This window comes from Saccostrea cucullata, unplaced genomic scaffold (genome assembly GCF_032062105.1).
Source record: "Saccostrea cucullata isolate Sc308-1 unplaced genomic scaffold, CSIRO_AGI_Scuc_v1 ctg2, whole genome shotgun sequence".
Lineage (NCBI taxonomy): Eukaryota > Metazoa > Mollusca > Bivalvia > Ostreida > Ostreidae > Saccostrea > Saccostrea cuccullata.
Window position 1 is genome coordinate 588,314 of NW_026936751.1, and position 16,221 is coordinate 604,534.

Here is a 16,221-nt window from a genome sequence, read left to right on the forward strand (position 1 = left end):
TTAAGTATTACATCAGAAAACGATATCCACATTTCAATTAGTGTTACAATAAGTATTACTATCAAATGATAATAACCCGTTTTCTAAAAACATCTGTGTTCACATATTCTAAATTAAAATAAGAACGGAGTAGAGGGTATACAGACTTATATTTTATACTGCTCTTCAGTACATGTTTTATCAATCCTTGGTCGTATACCAACACAATACAATAACAATATCTATTTGAAGAGGCAGATTTGTTTGCATTAGTTATGAATCATGCATTAAAATCGTTGCATCCATCACGTTGTCTGCAAGTTTCTAGTGTTGAACGTACGTGTGCTCTTCAAGCTTTTGTCAATTAATGAGTCACTAGTGAAGGGGTAAACAAATGTATAATGTGCATATGCATGTTTACAATGAGATCGAGTACATTTAAATCACTCAAGTAGATTGTTTTTTTTTAAGTCAGCTAGAATATATTTAATTAGTCTTATCAATTAAGTGACAAGAGATCCTACACAGTGTCACACAAAAGTAGATTTAGTGAAAACATTGCACTTATTTTTAACTTATAAGTATTGACTTTTTTTTAATACATTTTACCTCTACAATTCAAAATATTCCTGTTGATTTGTACTAAATTAATACTATTGAAATTTAAAAGCTATAGGTTATGTTTGGTCCAAAATCATAAAGGATTATTCCTGGCTTAGTCAGAGACAACAAAGAGTTAAAGAATAAACCATTGAGTTTTTTCTCGTTTTTTATTGAATATTCACCAGCATTTTCAAATACTCATGCATTATGGTTGTATATTTAACGTAAGAAAAGTCGTACGTTTTGATGTTTTGGCGATCATAAATTTTTTAAAAGATCCTTGGAGTATTTGGGAATCCACATCTAATATTTATTTACGTCACCTTTAGAATATGCTGTAGGGTAGTACGTCTGAAATTAACAACAGTTAGTATTTCGTGAGGAGTTAGGATAGGTCTCAGCATTTGCTTAACCCTGCAATGTATCACTATTTATCAGGATTCTTATGAACCTTAGGAATACAATAGGATCAATACAATAAAGGTAGGATAGACAGAACTCACCTTGGATGATTGGAATGTTAAAAAATATCAAATACCTAAATGTGCGCATCGTCTCAAGCCACGATTCGAAGTTTGCACAAAGCTCTCTTCTCAGAATAGAGGAGGGTCGTACATTTTGGCCATGGTTTGCGACAATGATAAATGTGATTTAATAGCATAGTCAATAAGTCCCTATCCTTACTCCTCAAAAATATTTGTTGTTAACTTCAGAAGTACTGTCATGTTATCATTTTCAACTTTATATTGAAACAAAGAGACAATTAATATATTCATAATGAGAAAAAGGCAGCTGCTGTCGACCATTGCTTGATTGAATCTCCTGAAGTTTCTCCTTCACTGCTATTTTACAGTGTTTTAGTTATGAGTAAAGAAAGAGGCTTAATGTTAGAATTTACTGAAACCAGCTAGATGCTTTTGTTTGTAAGAATTTTTCTAAAGTTTCGGAATCTTATATACCAGTGGTAATAAAAATTCATTTTGATTATTGGGGAATATAAAAAATATTGAAATAAATATTCTCTTATTTACACTTTAAGCTTTGTTTACGGTGGACTCAGACAAATTGTACTGGATTTACAGTGTATCTCTATAAATATGTTTATTCGTGAATATTCTATAAACATTATTATGATCCTTCTATAGAGAAAATATTTTTTTTAATTCAGACTATTTCGTTTTTACTGGGTGATCATATTTCTTCTCTGTCAAGGACAAGGATCGAGCATATTCTTATGTTTGTAAATAAAACCACGTGATTATAAAGTATGCACATCGACGCAGTTTGTGTGCAACCATTAAATATGGTGTACAATAGATTTAAAAAAAAGGTAAATATTCTCTTTTCTTTTTTACCTACCTAGTTTGCTTGATTTGTATATTTTAAAGATTTTATGAAAAACATGATTTATTATAACTGTCTTTGCAGTACAAAATGGACAGGAGAGAGTTGAGAAACTACGTGGACATGCCACATCTCCACCCCGAGAAAAACGTCATCAGTGGGGTAGATGTTTACAAGAACGGACGAATTCGACATGAAATAAAACATGATCTGGAGAAAAAGACAACATCCGTTCCCCCACCATCGAGGAATAGATCACACAGTTTGGGATCTGAGGGCGAGCCCGCCTCACCAGTTGTTGGATCCCCCAACTCAAGTTCTGGATCCCCACTGTCATCCTCATTACCGGAAGGGTTTTTGACCAAAGCCCTTCAGATGGACAGGACACGTACAACTGATGAAAAACATATAAAAGAGGACCTAGACTTTTTGTGGCAATAGACATATATGGAGGTCAATTATCTGTAGACATTGTACATAGTATTGAATTAGGTGAAGCAATATTTGCACTGATTCATTATTTTTTTGAATGAAGCAAGTTGATGGGTGTTGAGGTTTTATGTATATATTCATGTTTATATTTAAAAATTGATTTTGATTATGTCAGATAGAGACATCAATGTTTTATAAAATATTTTATTATTAAAAAAAAATGTTGTATTTTCTCAACATTTTGTATTGTATAGACATACTTAGTAGCATTTTATACATTAAAAATACTTTTGAATAAAATTTCTATGCAAAAAAAAAATAAAATAAATAAATAAATAAATAAAAAAAAAATAAAATGAAAATAATAAAATAAAAAAAAACTTTTTTGTTTTGTATCTCGATCTAGTGTATTGTCTCTCTCGCCTGATTCACATTCAATCATTATTGATGTTAAAATTGGTTGTTCAAATCAATGTGAACTAGTATAAACAAAAACTTCCATACTTCTCCTCTCTACAGCTGTATAGATACATAACAAGACGCCCAGGGGCCACATCCCTCACCTGAGAAGCTTTGACCATTCTGTTCTTTACCAGATTTCCCCCTTGTAATACATAATGCATCTTCACCCTACCCCACTGATCATAATTTAGACATTTTGAAATCTACACTACCCCCAGGATCCTTCCATGTGCACATACATGTAAGTTTCATATTTTCTGGCCCAGTGGTTCTTGAGAAGAAGATTTTCAAAGATTTTTCCTATATATTTCTATGTAAAACTTTGATTCCCAATTGTGGCTCTACCCTTCCCCTGGGGGTCATGATTTGAACAATTTAGAATCTACACTACCCCAGAATGCTTCCACATAAGTTTCAGCTTTTCTGGCCCAGTGGTTCTTGAGAAGAAGATTTTCAAAGATTTTTCCTATATATATATCTATGTAAAATTGATTCCCCATTGTGGCCCCGCCCTTCCCCCGGGGGTCATGATATATGATTTAGAATCTACACTATACCAGGATGCTTCCACATAAGTTTCAGCTTTTCTGGTCCAGTGGTTCTTGAGAAAAATTTTCAAAGATTTTTTATATATATTTATGTAAAACTTTGATTCCCCATTGTATTTCCGGGGGTCATGATTTGAAAATTCAAACTATCTTACCCCAGGATGCTTCCACATAAGTTTCAGCTTTTCTGGCCCAGTGGTTCTTGAGAAGAAGATTTTCAAAGATTTTTCCTATATATATCTATGTAAAACTTTGATTCCCCATTGTGGCCCCGCCCTTCCCCCGGGGGTCATGATTTGAATGATTTAAAAAAACTACCCCAGGAAAATGCTTCCACATAATATATTTCTAAAAGTGGTTCTTGAGAAGAAGAAAAGATTTTCCCTATATATATATATGTAAAACTTTAATTACATTGGCCCCGCCCTTCCCCCGGGGGTCATGATTTGAACAATTTAAAACTAACCAGGATAACATAAGTTTCAGCTTTTCTGGCCCAGTGGTTCTTAAAACTGAAGATTTCAAAGATTTTTCCTATATATATCTATGTAAAACTTTGATTATTGTGGCCCCGCCCTTCCCCCGGGGGTCATGATTTGAACAATTTTTACAAATCCACATAAGTTTCAGCTTTTCTGGCCCAGTGGTTCTTGAGAAGAAGATTTTCAAAGATTTTCCCTATATATTTCTATGTAAAACTTTGATTCTCCATTGTGGGCCCTTCCCCCGGGGGTCATGATTTAACAATCTACACTACCCCAGGATGCTTCCACATAAGTTTCAGCTTTTCTGGCCCAGTGGTTCTTGAGAAGAAGATTTTTTAATGATCCCACCCTATTTTTGTCTTTTCTTGATTATCTCCCCTTGTGAGGGGATTTGGCCCTTTATTTTAACAATTTAACTTTCCCTTCACCCAAGGATGCTTTGTACCAAGTTTGGTCAAAATTGGCCCAGTGGTTCTTGAGTAGAAGTCGAAAATGTGAAAAGCTTACAGACGGACAGACAGACGGACGGACGATGGACAAAATGTGATCAGAAAAGCTCACTTGAGCCTTCGGCTCAGGTGAGCTAAAAATTAAAAACAAAATATAAAATTTTCAATGATAGTTGTTAGTTTCTTTTTATCGTAGCCTAATGTATTGATACATTTTATGGATGATGAAAAAAACATATTTTCATCTAAAATTCAAATATCTTTGCTTAATAGTCTATTCTTTACTAGTGATTGATATTTTTGTTAAACAACTTATTGTTAATAAAAGTCATATTAATTGGTGTTTTAAAAAGGAAAATGTAACGTTACAATTTAATATATTTTGAAAAAATGAAATATATGAAGTTTTGTTACTGTAGAGTTCTAAGAACATTTTCAAGAGTCTATTTTATAATTATGAGGGAGGGGATCGGGTAAACTGTAGGAGTGTGAATAGAGAACAGAGTCAACAGATAAGGGAGGAAAAGGCGGGGGCAAATTGGCTCAGGGGGATGGATACATGGTAATAATACATTACTTTGAGCTGTTTTTACTAATCTTGGTATGTTATATTTGGATGTTTTAATTGACTACAAAGGATATGACTAACTGACAACTTCTCCGTCAACTTCTCTTATAAATTTGACTACGGATTATTCCGTATACATATTTGTTCAATACATAAGGCTAACGGTATGTGTTACTGATCAGATTGGGAAGCTTATTTCTCTAAGCCATCTGATCCCAATTCTGCAATTTCCATTGGTCCATGTTTTATGCTCTGTTCACAAAATAGTATTGTTTATAAGATTTTGGGTACGTTCACTGTTCCTTATTTTATTTTTATCTATTAAAATTGTGAATCATGGAAAAATTGATAAAATCTCTGGAATGCACATGTATTAGAATTGTCAAATCTCTGTATCTATAGTAAAATATCAGAGAATCAAAAGAATGAAAACTTAACCAGGTCTCTATTCTTTTAAATTAGAGACCATAATGGAATTGCTCCATGAGATTATGTATCCGTTTAGGTTTGTATTAGGAGACAAATTAATTTTACGAAAATACTGTGTATGTGCATGGTTTTAGTTTGGAAATAAATAATCTTTGAACAGCTTGTAATGAACTCCGAGTTCTCTATCAGATTGATAATGTTTCCCAATGGAATATGAATAAATTTACAATAACAATATCAATTTTGTTAATTGCTTTGTCTTTGCAGGGAAAAAAAAAGTCATGTAAAGTTTCTTGATCATTCTTATATTAGCATATACGTTGTATGACTGTTTTTAACTGTCGATGAAAGAAAACTTGAACCATTTTTTTCCTTTTTACTGTAAATGTACCATGTATAAAGTGACAGATTTTATTTTTTAAATACTAAATATACTCCACAACATGCTTACTTAAAAGTGGTCAAATTGCAGAGTTTGTTTGATGAATAAAACTGTAAAAAAAAAAAAAAAATATGATTTGAACTTGTAATTTCTATGTCCCCTCCCCACTCTATGTGACTACTGATCTGAATATCCACCCTATATTGTTTATTTGGTTAGAGATTTGACAAATATCCAGACAACTTTTATCATCAAATAAACAAATTCTAGACATAATACAGTTTGCTCAAGTCAATGGCACGAAAAACAAATAGGTACACCGTTAAATTTAATTCAGTTGAAGGTTTAAAAAAAATAAGGTTTAGAGTTAAAATTAAAATTTTCGTGTTCCTTCACTTTATCTGTAACCTACATGTATTTGACAGAACTTGAACAAGATGCGTAAAAGAGATGAACATTTCAAGTATAAAAGAGAAGGTAAAATTTTATGGCAATACGCATTTTTTTTAAAGATTTTTATTTACATTTTACGTCATGGAGGTCAATGATCAAGACATTTAATCGTTTGGCCAACCAAAAACGTTTTAATTTTTGTCATTTATGCTCCTTATTTTAAATGAGGTGTTGTATTGTTTTAAATTTCGCTGTAATTTATTCAGTTTATACACGTTATTATGTTGACGATATCATCAGTATTATTTTGTACATTTTTTCCAAAAATAAAATATGCCAAAATTGTAAATTGCTTTTTCAACGTAAAGAACAAAATAATAATTATTTGCAATAAAGCTTACTAGATTTCTCTCTCACCTGAATAATATTGAATCACTATTCAAAATGAATGAAAAGGAAGCAAAAATAATTAAAAAGTGAACATAGAAATTTGTCTTTTTATTATTTGTAGAAAAAAATCATGTTGACAAGTATCAGCGAAAACTTGCCTATAGCCTCTGTTATTATCCAAAAGTATGTAGCATTGCCTCTGAAATGAATTCGCATGTTGTTAGATTTGTAAAAATCTATGTACTTTATGAACTTACAATAAAATTCAACAGATTAAAATAAAGTGAAAACTGTTGCGTCTTTTCTTTTGAAGTTTGCACAAACATTGTTGAGGGAGATTCTATCCTTTCTCCAAAAATATCATATGCTTAGATTTTAATTTGAAAAACAAAATAATGGTCTTTGGCTAACAATAAACTCCGAGTTGCAGATTTAGGATTCTTTCGGAAAAAAGGGTATATAGTGAGATCAGCATGGGTTGGAGGCCTTCCGTAGAGAATATGTTGATGATTTTGTTACTGTTTTGTCTTTAATTAAATAAAATATAGGTCAGAAACTCGTAAACAATGCCAACGGATTGTCCATTTTAGGGGAAATACAATTTGGCTTGCAACGATATAAACATGCTATAATTGGTTTGTTCCTGATTGGTGATGAGAAAAAGCCTGTATCAATTATCGATTTTACTGTAAAGAGCCACGGCATGAGTAATTTTCTGAACCTCCCAGAACATAATTATTATCTCTTAAGTTCCTGCATTTATGACTTCATCTCGACAAATTTGGTCATCAAATAAACAACTTACTGGCATGATTAAGTTTGCTCTAATCAATGCCACGATAAACAAGCGTGATTCAATGGTTGTATAGAACATTCGATATAAATTGTTGATTCCGAAAAGTCTTCACATGGACCATTGTACACACGTGACGTTCCCTCAATTCAAACAGGACTTTAAATATTTTCTTTTTTTAGTTAAACTTTTGTTGCACGACTAATTAAATGCAGATGTCGCGAGGCCTTGACCAAGACAGTCTTGTAATCAATATTCATGTTCTTGTAAACTTGTTTACAATTCAACAGACAGTGCCTAGTTCTTTAGCCATTTTTCCACCTGTTTGTGTGTGTATTTGCAGTTTATAAGTTTATTTTCTTTTCAGCACATTGCATTACAAGATTGCTTTTTGTGTGCTGACAAATCCTGCTGGTGCACTTCAGAGTTCACATCAGCTTGGCCGGGTTCATCTTAAGGTCATTATTTAAGCAAAGTTTTTTCTAGATCAAAAGCAGAAAATTCGTAAAATTACTCAGAACATAATTTTTCATCGCCCAATTTTCCTGTTAGTAAGTGGACACCAATGTCAACAAAACTCAATATCAAATGTTTTTTTTTACAAAAATATGCATATTTGTGATGCAAAATTAACATACAAGTAGTTTCGAAACAATGAAATGATCAAACTACCAAATAGTCCAATTTCCATGTAACATCATTTGCTGATTATTTATTTTCATTGCACGTATATAAAACAAACCCAAAAATGCTTACGTGTTTATTATCAGTCTCCCAAAATCAGGTCAAGGAAAGTGCTTGCACTGTTTGTAAACAATACCACGTGACTCATTTAAACCTTTATAAAGCCACAGACTGGCCTTGTGTGAAAAAGCGCTCGAACTTCTGAAAGACTAGCAGAATCAAGACTAAACAAAGCTTCGACTTTGTGATTGGACTTTTATTGATAGCATTGAATTTCTTTGAAGGTAAGTCCTTATTTATTTTGTTCGCCTAAAACTACATTGTATTCACTTTCTTTTTATTAATTACAATTGTATTGATATTTTTTACGGCATATAGCATGCATTTATTATATTTATCGAAAATGGCTTAAAATGATTTCAGCAGAAAATGGACAGGAGAGAGTTGAGAAACTACGTGGATATGCCACATTTCCACCCTGAGAAAAACGTCATTAGTGGGGTAGATGTTTACAAAAACGGACGAATTCGACATGAAATCAAACACGATCTGGAGCACAAGACAACCCCCGCTCCCCCACCACTGAGGATCAGGTCATTTAGCATGGGATCTGAGGGCGAGCCCGCCTCACCAGTTGTTGGATCCCCCATTTCAAGTTCTGGATCCCCATTATCAAGCACTGGATCCCCATCTTCGTTCTCGGGAGGATTTTTGACAAAAGCGTTTCAAGTGGACACGAAGCATACCACAGGAGAACATTTGAAACATGAATTAGATTTCAAATGGCAGTAGGTACTGGTTTTATTGGATTTCCTGTCAACGATCTCATTTTGTTCGATTAAATCTCATGTACATTTAGTCACCCTACAGCTTGTGCAATAAAGACTCCCCTTTAATTTTATTAAGTATTATGTGAGTGATATGTAAAAGTTAGTGAATATGAGTATTTTTTATGGATGGGGTTTATTTCTTGGAGGTCTGAAATTGCATGTAAACAATCGTTTTCTGAAAGGGAACTTTTTTTGTCATTCTTACATTTTTTACTACTCAATTATAATTACCTTTGTATTTTAAGATTTATTAGATATTTTGTACACTTTGTTTTTTTAATAAATTTACAATAAAACGATTTTTTGTTTGTTTACATAGAATGAAATGAATATTAAATCTAAACCATAGTGGAAGAGAAAAGAGTTGGCTACTGCTTTTAAAAAATGTGAGATCTAGAGTAGTTTGAGGAGGAAAATAGTGTGGCAGATGGACGGACCAGCTATAACAATATGTATGATACCCTGACTTTCTAAAGAAAAGCGGTTATAACACTGTATTTTTAAAAAATAATAATTCGAAATGACTTGCCAGAAAAAAATCTAAATAGCATCATGAAATACTAAATACTCATAATCAACACCGAAAAATCAATTTTCGGTGAAATGAACAAAAAATTTAACAAAGTAGTCGCTGATTTAAAAAAAAAACAAGCTTGTCTGGATCTGCTGAAAAATGCAGATTCTTTCAGGAGATGGTAAGACCAATCTAGTGGTTAATTTAAGATTTATTAAGTTAATTCTATGAAATGCTTCAACAGCGTTAGACAACTCCTACAAAACGCAACGCATCTTCAGAGAGATAAATGAATTTTTTTTCTCTTGTAAAACCCGATAATCTGACCCGATAATCTGTGATTTTATACAATGTATTTTTAAGGAAAAAAAACAACAAAATAAAACAAATACAAACAAAAAGACGAATAAAAAAATCAAGAAAAAAAAATCAAGAGCTCCACAGGCTTCAACACTCATGAGTATCTACGACCTTTCTATTCTTAGCAGCTGATTTCTTTTTATGAAAAACATATTTTACTTAGTATATATTGTGGCCTACATATATATGTAACGCTACCCTAGGAGGTCATCATTTGAACAAATTTAAGTTAGGCCTTTGCTTACATGGGTACATGTATATATAACTGAAAAAAAATCTGCTGATAAATACAGTTCGGCCATATTGACTCAGCTGGTCCATAGGCCCCTTGTTTTTTTTATTAAAAGCATGTTCAGCTGAAATACAAAAAATATCGAGAACAGTATTCAAGCTCACATGTCCTTTAAACAATATAAATTTGGAGCAGAGCAATGACGGACCTCCAAAATATCCAAGTTGGGAACAGGTGCCATCAACTTGCTTGTCAATAACTTACCACATTTTAGAAATTGTTCATGTGTTGAATACCCCTGGTATCCTCTTGCGTATCGAATCAAGGAGAGATATAAACCCTGTCTGCAGGTGATGAATGTATATTGCTGCATAAGGGAAATTGAAAAGATAGTTAAAGTCATAACGTTTACAATGAAGTTTGGTTGCTAGATCTTTTTTAAGATAGGTTAATTCAAGTTTGTTCAAAATATGACCCAAAAGAGCTATCTACAGGGTAGTATGAGGAAGATCGGGTGACAGATGGACAGACACACTGGGATAACAACAGTATGTCTGAACCTTCTTTAGAAGGTACAAAAAACTTTTTAACCTAACATGGTTTTGTGAGCTAATTAAATTCTCAGTTTTGAATGAAAAAAATATTGTTCCTTAATGTAGAAGGAAAAAATAACGCATGGTGATTAAATTAAAAAAAAAACAAATCTATTAGCAATACACATCTGTGATGGAGGGCATAAAACACTGACCCCTGGAGGTGGAATCAGGTGTCTTGGAGGATTAAGTATCTCCTGTTGACAGGTCACACCCGCCGTACACCCCATGGGCTGAACAAGTATACATTGCGTATACAAATCTAGTATGAAAGAAAGGCTTATTTTTATAGTATGAAACAAGCCAGCCAAAATACGAATAAAATGATAGGTCAAATTTGCCAACAAATTAATTATAATGACCATGGATGTACAAAATGCTGACTTTAAACGAGGTTGTTGAAATCCTTGTGACATCAATTTTTCAGTGAGTAGCATGCCTCTCTTTAAAAATTGTTCAGAGCAAGGACGTTACAAAAATATGAAGACTTGTTTTGATTTTCATAATTAGCAATTCAAGTTGTAGTTTGTTTTTTTTTTACATATATTCCTGGCCTTTTTGCGCGAATATCAATCTACAACATCCTCGCTTAAATTCTTCCCAAATTTTGAGGGGTTTATATGTTGTTAGCAGGTTTTGAGTTAGGTCAACTCTTATGGAGATACCGAACAGCAATCAAGCACAAAATCTACTAAAACAATACAAATCAAGAGCAGAGCAAGATTGGACCTCTCAAAATATCAGAGGTAGGATTTAGTGCCATGGAGAAGTGAGCATACCCTGTCGAACGGTCACTCATGCCGTGTGCCCCTTGTGACGTCAGATCGGGAAAGCGGAAAATCCGTAGACAATTCAGTGTGAAATTACTGACCATTAACAGTTAGAATTCAACTGACTGATAGAGTGTGTTTACTGACTAGGTCATTATACTGACTACAGAGTATAACGAAATAACGATTTAAAACTAACCTGTTGACATCCTTCTTATATCAACTTGTTTGTCAATAGCTCGCCTCATTTAAGAAAAACAATCTCCATATCCAGGTGTAAGGGAAAGGACCTATATAGGCAGTTCCTGCTATCCAATCCTATTATGTTCATTCATAATAAAACTATTGTTTAAATTAAATAAGGGTATATTGCTACAAAGGAAGTTGGCGATATAAAAGTTTAAGTCATCACGTTTGTCATTAAGTTTTGTTGTCATAAGGTAACCTTTTACATCTTTTTAACGAAAAATATCCAAATATGAAACTGATGTGTCAGACTCTGTTGTATATTTTATGTCAATTCAATGGGATATGAAGGTCATTCTCACGTTTTTGGGTGGTTTACGTGCAAACATGATTTTGGTTATTGACCCTAGGAAATTAGTAATAAACTAGTTAGCCTATATCCCACTAACCTAACAGAAGGACGTTTACCCGTATTGCCATTTAACGATGGGAAAAAAGCCAAAGAAATGTTACGATGCCCTGGTTTACACTTATTTATAGGTCTTACTGCTCTTTGAATAGCTTATTTACAGGTAATCGACTTCCTATTGATGAAAATACAGAACTAAGTGCAAGGTTTTCTTGGCACCATTTCCGAACCGACAGAAAAAAATCAATTGAATTTGATTCATCGTGCTCACGTGCATGACATAAGTTTTGGCATTCTTCTCTATAAATCTGTGAAAAGTATTTTAAAAAGCTATTTATAACCGATATATAGGGTTATTTTGATTGATTGTTGTTAATTCCTGCTGGTTCTGGCTAATCACCAAAAGCACACAAAGCAGTTCCACTATAAAAGGAGAGAAACAGGCCAAACATTCCATAACAAACAAATTGCCAGCCAGGCTGCAGTACCGATTTGCTTTGGAAAAATATTACCAGCGCTCTTCACAGGAACCAGAATCATTTTGTTCGTAAGCATATTTCATTTTATCTAAGATTATTTGATCAATTTAAATTTAACCTATCAATAAAACAAAATTAAGACAAGTCAAAGAATTAATTTCACTTCTCTGTAAAAGGAGTATATATGATAAGAGCCAATTTTGCCCCCTAAAAATCAACATTTTAGAATGACATTCAAATATGTTTAATTGATATTAATATTGTAGAAGAGATTATATTAGAAATATTTCCAATATATTTTTCACATTTATTTGCACTCACTAGCTGTAAATGACATGAGAAATGATGCTATTTTTGCTATCTAACAAAAAAGCCAAAAATATGCCTCTTTCTTGATGTTTCTTTCTTATGGGAAACATAGAGCGCAATGTAGAACACACATAATTTTTCTGTCACTAATTAGTATGGATAGATACATCTTTGGTAAAAATATAAATCTTGTTCTAGGCTGCGCTCTATATTTTCTGGAAGAAAAACTGCTTGAAAATAAGCAGTTTTATACAAAATATGCTAAAATGGCGGGAAAACGTTATTTTTATGATGTCATATTTCTAAAATCACGGCATTTTGATCAAAATGAAAATGACCAATAAAGGTAGCATATATAGCTGTACAAATTAAAGCTAAATAGAAAGTACAATTAAGATATTCATTTTAAGGGGCCAGTTGAGACATTTACCATATATCGCTCTATTATGAAATTATGAAAAAAATTAATTTCTTGTTTTAAAAATAGTCAAAAGCAATGGACCAGAGAGAATTTAGAGAGTACATGAGAGAGGAACCTCATTTTCATCCGGAAAAGAACATCTTAAACGGGATAGATGTGCACAAAAATGGAAGGATGCGAGGACAATTGTGGAAAGAAGCGCACACACATGTCCCCTCCTCTGCAATTCAGCATCCCGTGCGCACGCGCTCAGACAGTGTCTGCTCCGAAAGTGAGATCCTACCAGTAGGATCCCCGCCACCCATGCCACATCTTGGATCCGCCTTTGCCTCGCAATTTTCTCTTCCTTCCAATGGCGGAGGATTTCTAACAAAAGCATTTCAAGTGGACACTTCTCACAAAGAAAAACACCTTTACCACGAATTTGACATTAAATGGCAGTAGCTAAGTTGTGATTGTACATCTTTTCAGTTGATCTCATTTGTTATCATTATATTTGTGCACTTTTAATCGAATACATTCTTGCAGGGTATTTCACTTTTGTCATAAGTTTCTCAGACTTGAGCAAGCATTGTGTAAGCAAAGTTTCATGGAATCTAAAGTCGTTTACTGCATTATATATACAGAAGTCGGTATGCACATGCATGTACAATACAAAAATACATGTATAGCAAAATTAAGAAATAAATTTAAAAACAATTCTTTTCCCTATATTCAGAGAATTGGAAAGAATGTGTTATTCAATGTGAAAGATTTTTTTTTGCAAAAATTAGATATGCCGGGTCATGTATTCTTCTTTGTTTCAGCTAGATGATCACACTTATGGATAAACTAATTCCATGTTACTCATTAATTGAAATTTCGGTATTTATGATACCGGAATTTAGGTTTTCAAATGTAATTTTAAAAAATATTTCCCCGCAAGCACTTTATAGCTTGGTACAAGTTCTAAAGTTTAGCGTAAATAAAATTATGACATAATATTTTAATAAGAAAATAACTTCTAATTCTATGATACTTAAGCAAGTATAAAATAGATGGAATTTGGCAATAAATTGAAGATTAAGAGAACTTTTTAAAGTGCGTGAAAATGCGTGATTGCGGGGAAACGGTATGTGCGTGATTTTGCGTTAGAAATAGGAAATGGTATAATTAATTATAATGCGTGACTACGGGGAAGGGGGTTAAAACGCAAAAATTATAATCTTATCAAAAGTAGGCCTAATTAGGAAATTTTTATTTGCCACCAGGTAGGATTTCGAATTTGGCGACCTTCAATATGTTGGTCTTAACATAATTTGTCAAGGGCCGCCCAACGCAGTGGTTAAAAGCGTTTGGTCTGGAGTTGTGAAGTAAGGAGGAGATCCTTACAAAGAGACCACAGGAAAAAAGCAGTGCAGTAAAGTTTTTGTTATACCTTTAATAAAGTTGTTCCTATACAAATCTATACGAGAAAAAGTCTAACATTTCTTATGTTTTGCTGAGCGGGCATAAAAAATCGATGTTGGACCGCTGAATGAGATGTTGGACCGCTTACTTCACAGATTGGGCGGTGCTTATTCTCATTCTCATTCGCTGGCGTTCAAAAGTGACGGTCCTGAGGTTACATCATGAAAGACGGTACAAAATACATGTTTGTAAAAAAATAAAATGAAAGGTATAACAAAACATTTATTGACTGAGTTCTAGGGCAAAATGCGTTTTGTCGGATAAAACGCACGTTGCACTCGAACTCAGTCAATAAATGTATAGTGGTAGAGTGAACACGACTGAGAGTCACCCCCCCCCCCCCCCCCCCCCCCCCCCCCCCCCCCCCCCCCCCCCCCCCCCCCCCCCCCCCCCCCCCCCGGCCCCTGGAACTGTGTTTTTAAACAAGCTTCGTGTGTAAATTACTAAGTAGTGGATATATTCTAAATTTTGTATAAAGAATGACTGCACTTAGGGACGTTATTTGGAACCTTTTCGGCTACCCATTTGAAGCTTAACATTACAATAAATCGCTGAATTAATCTATGATTAATGTGCAAGCATTTGCTTTTGACATTTATTTCTATAATTTTTCGTCATACATATTTCAATAATTACATACAACGCTATTGAAAAGAACATGTTTAACCCATAAATTCCGGAAAATTGAACTGGACCGCTTTCGATTTTAAGGTCGCAGCAAAGGGGCGGAGACATTTAAATCGCATGGAAATGGATCATAAGCGCATGGTTTTCCGTATTTGATTTATATTATAGATATATTAAAAAAAAGACCGAGAAGAGGGTTTTGTGTTCATTTTGTACAAAAAATAAATGATTTATAACCATGCATATAATTTCATTAATTTGTATCCACGTATGTAAGTAGAGTAAGTAAGTAAAGAGCAGAATATTAAGAGAAAAAAAAATTATAAAAATAAACACAATTGTGATAAATATATGCATGCGTTTTGTACGCTTAGGTTGGTAGTGTCTGTTTTGAGAATTATTGGTCGATGAAAATGACACTGAAATACATTTTATTTTCTGAACATAATGGGCTGTCTTCGCATAAATGAAAAATAATTTGCAACCTGTCTATAGGATAATCTGAAATAAGTACACACAGTAAATCCATATATGACCTTGCCATTTGATTATTGGCAGAGTTAATTTTCAAAAAAAAGTTTTGATCGGTATTCAGAGTACAAAGGACAATGCATTTGAAAAAATGAATTTCGGCTTCTACATTATCAAGCACTGCATAATTTTCTCTATCTAACGTTCTTATAAAATTGGAATGCTTAAAATTTCACTGCTCATGTATTATTTGCTGTCAAGCAGCGAATTAACTAAATCTTAAAATTATTAAGTGTTTGTAGCTACAGTGTATTAAAAAAAATGACATTTTCACTTTATCTTAATCGTATTGAATAATAATTGTGGACTTATTAGTAACGTAAAAATAAAAAGTTTTTTTTAATGATGACTGTGGGCTTCTACCCTGACCTAAAACTGGTCGGGCTCCCGTTTTCAAATTTCTGGATCCGCCACTGCTATATGTACAGCATGTAATCAGCAAAATAATACCTTTTTCCTTTAAAATACCCCGAACAAAAACACTATTGTGAAAGAAATCAACTTAAACTTTAAAACGCTAATAAAATGTACGCAAGGATCTTCAATATTTTGAAGATTGAAATACATGTA

The 16,221-nt window shown here is 33.2% G+C and overlaps 2 protein-coding genes across 3 annotated transcripts; both read left to right on the forward strand.

Annotated features, from left to right (window-relative positions):
• Positions 1–1,792: 1,792 nt before the first annotated feature.
• LOC134246499 (uncharacterized) lies at positions 1,793–2,566 on the forward strand. Its single transcript, XM_062728879.1, has 2 exons — positions 1,793–1,912; positions 2,011–2,566. The coding sequence occupies exons 1-2, from the start codon at positions 1,850–1,852 to the stop codon at positions 2,365–2,367; spliced, it is 420 nt and encodes a 139-aa protein (XP_062584863.1). The 5' UTR covers positions 1,793–1,849; the 3' UTR covers positions 2,368–2,566.
• A 5,509-nt stretch (positions 2,567–8,075) lies between these two features.
• On the forward strand, positions 8,076–9,067 carry LOC134246500 (uncharacterized). Of its 2 annotated transcripts, none has more exons than XM_062728880.1 (2): positions 8,076–8,225; positions 8,368–9,067. In XM_062728880.1, exon 2 carries the CDS (start codon positions 8,371–8,373, stop codon positions 8,731–8,733), a length of 363 nt encoding a protein of 120 aa, XP_062584864.1. In that variant the 5' UTR covers positions 8,076–8,225; positions 8,368–8,370; the 3' UTR covers positions 8,734–9,067. The 2 variants fall into 2 exon arrangements, with proteins under 2 accessions (XP_062584864.1, XP_062584865.1); XM_062728881.1 differs by having other exon boundaries at positions 8,098–8,225; positions 8,365–9,067.
• The last annotated feature ends 7,154 nt before the right edge of the window (positions 9,068–16,221 follow it).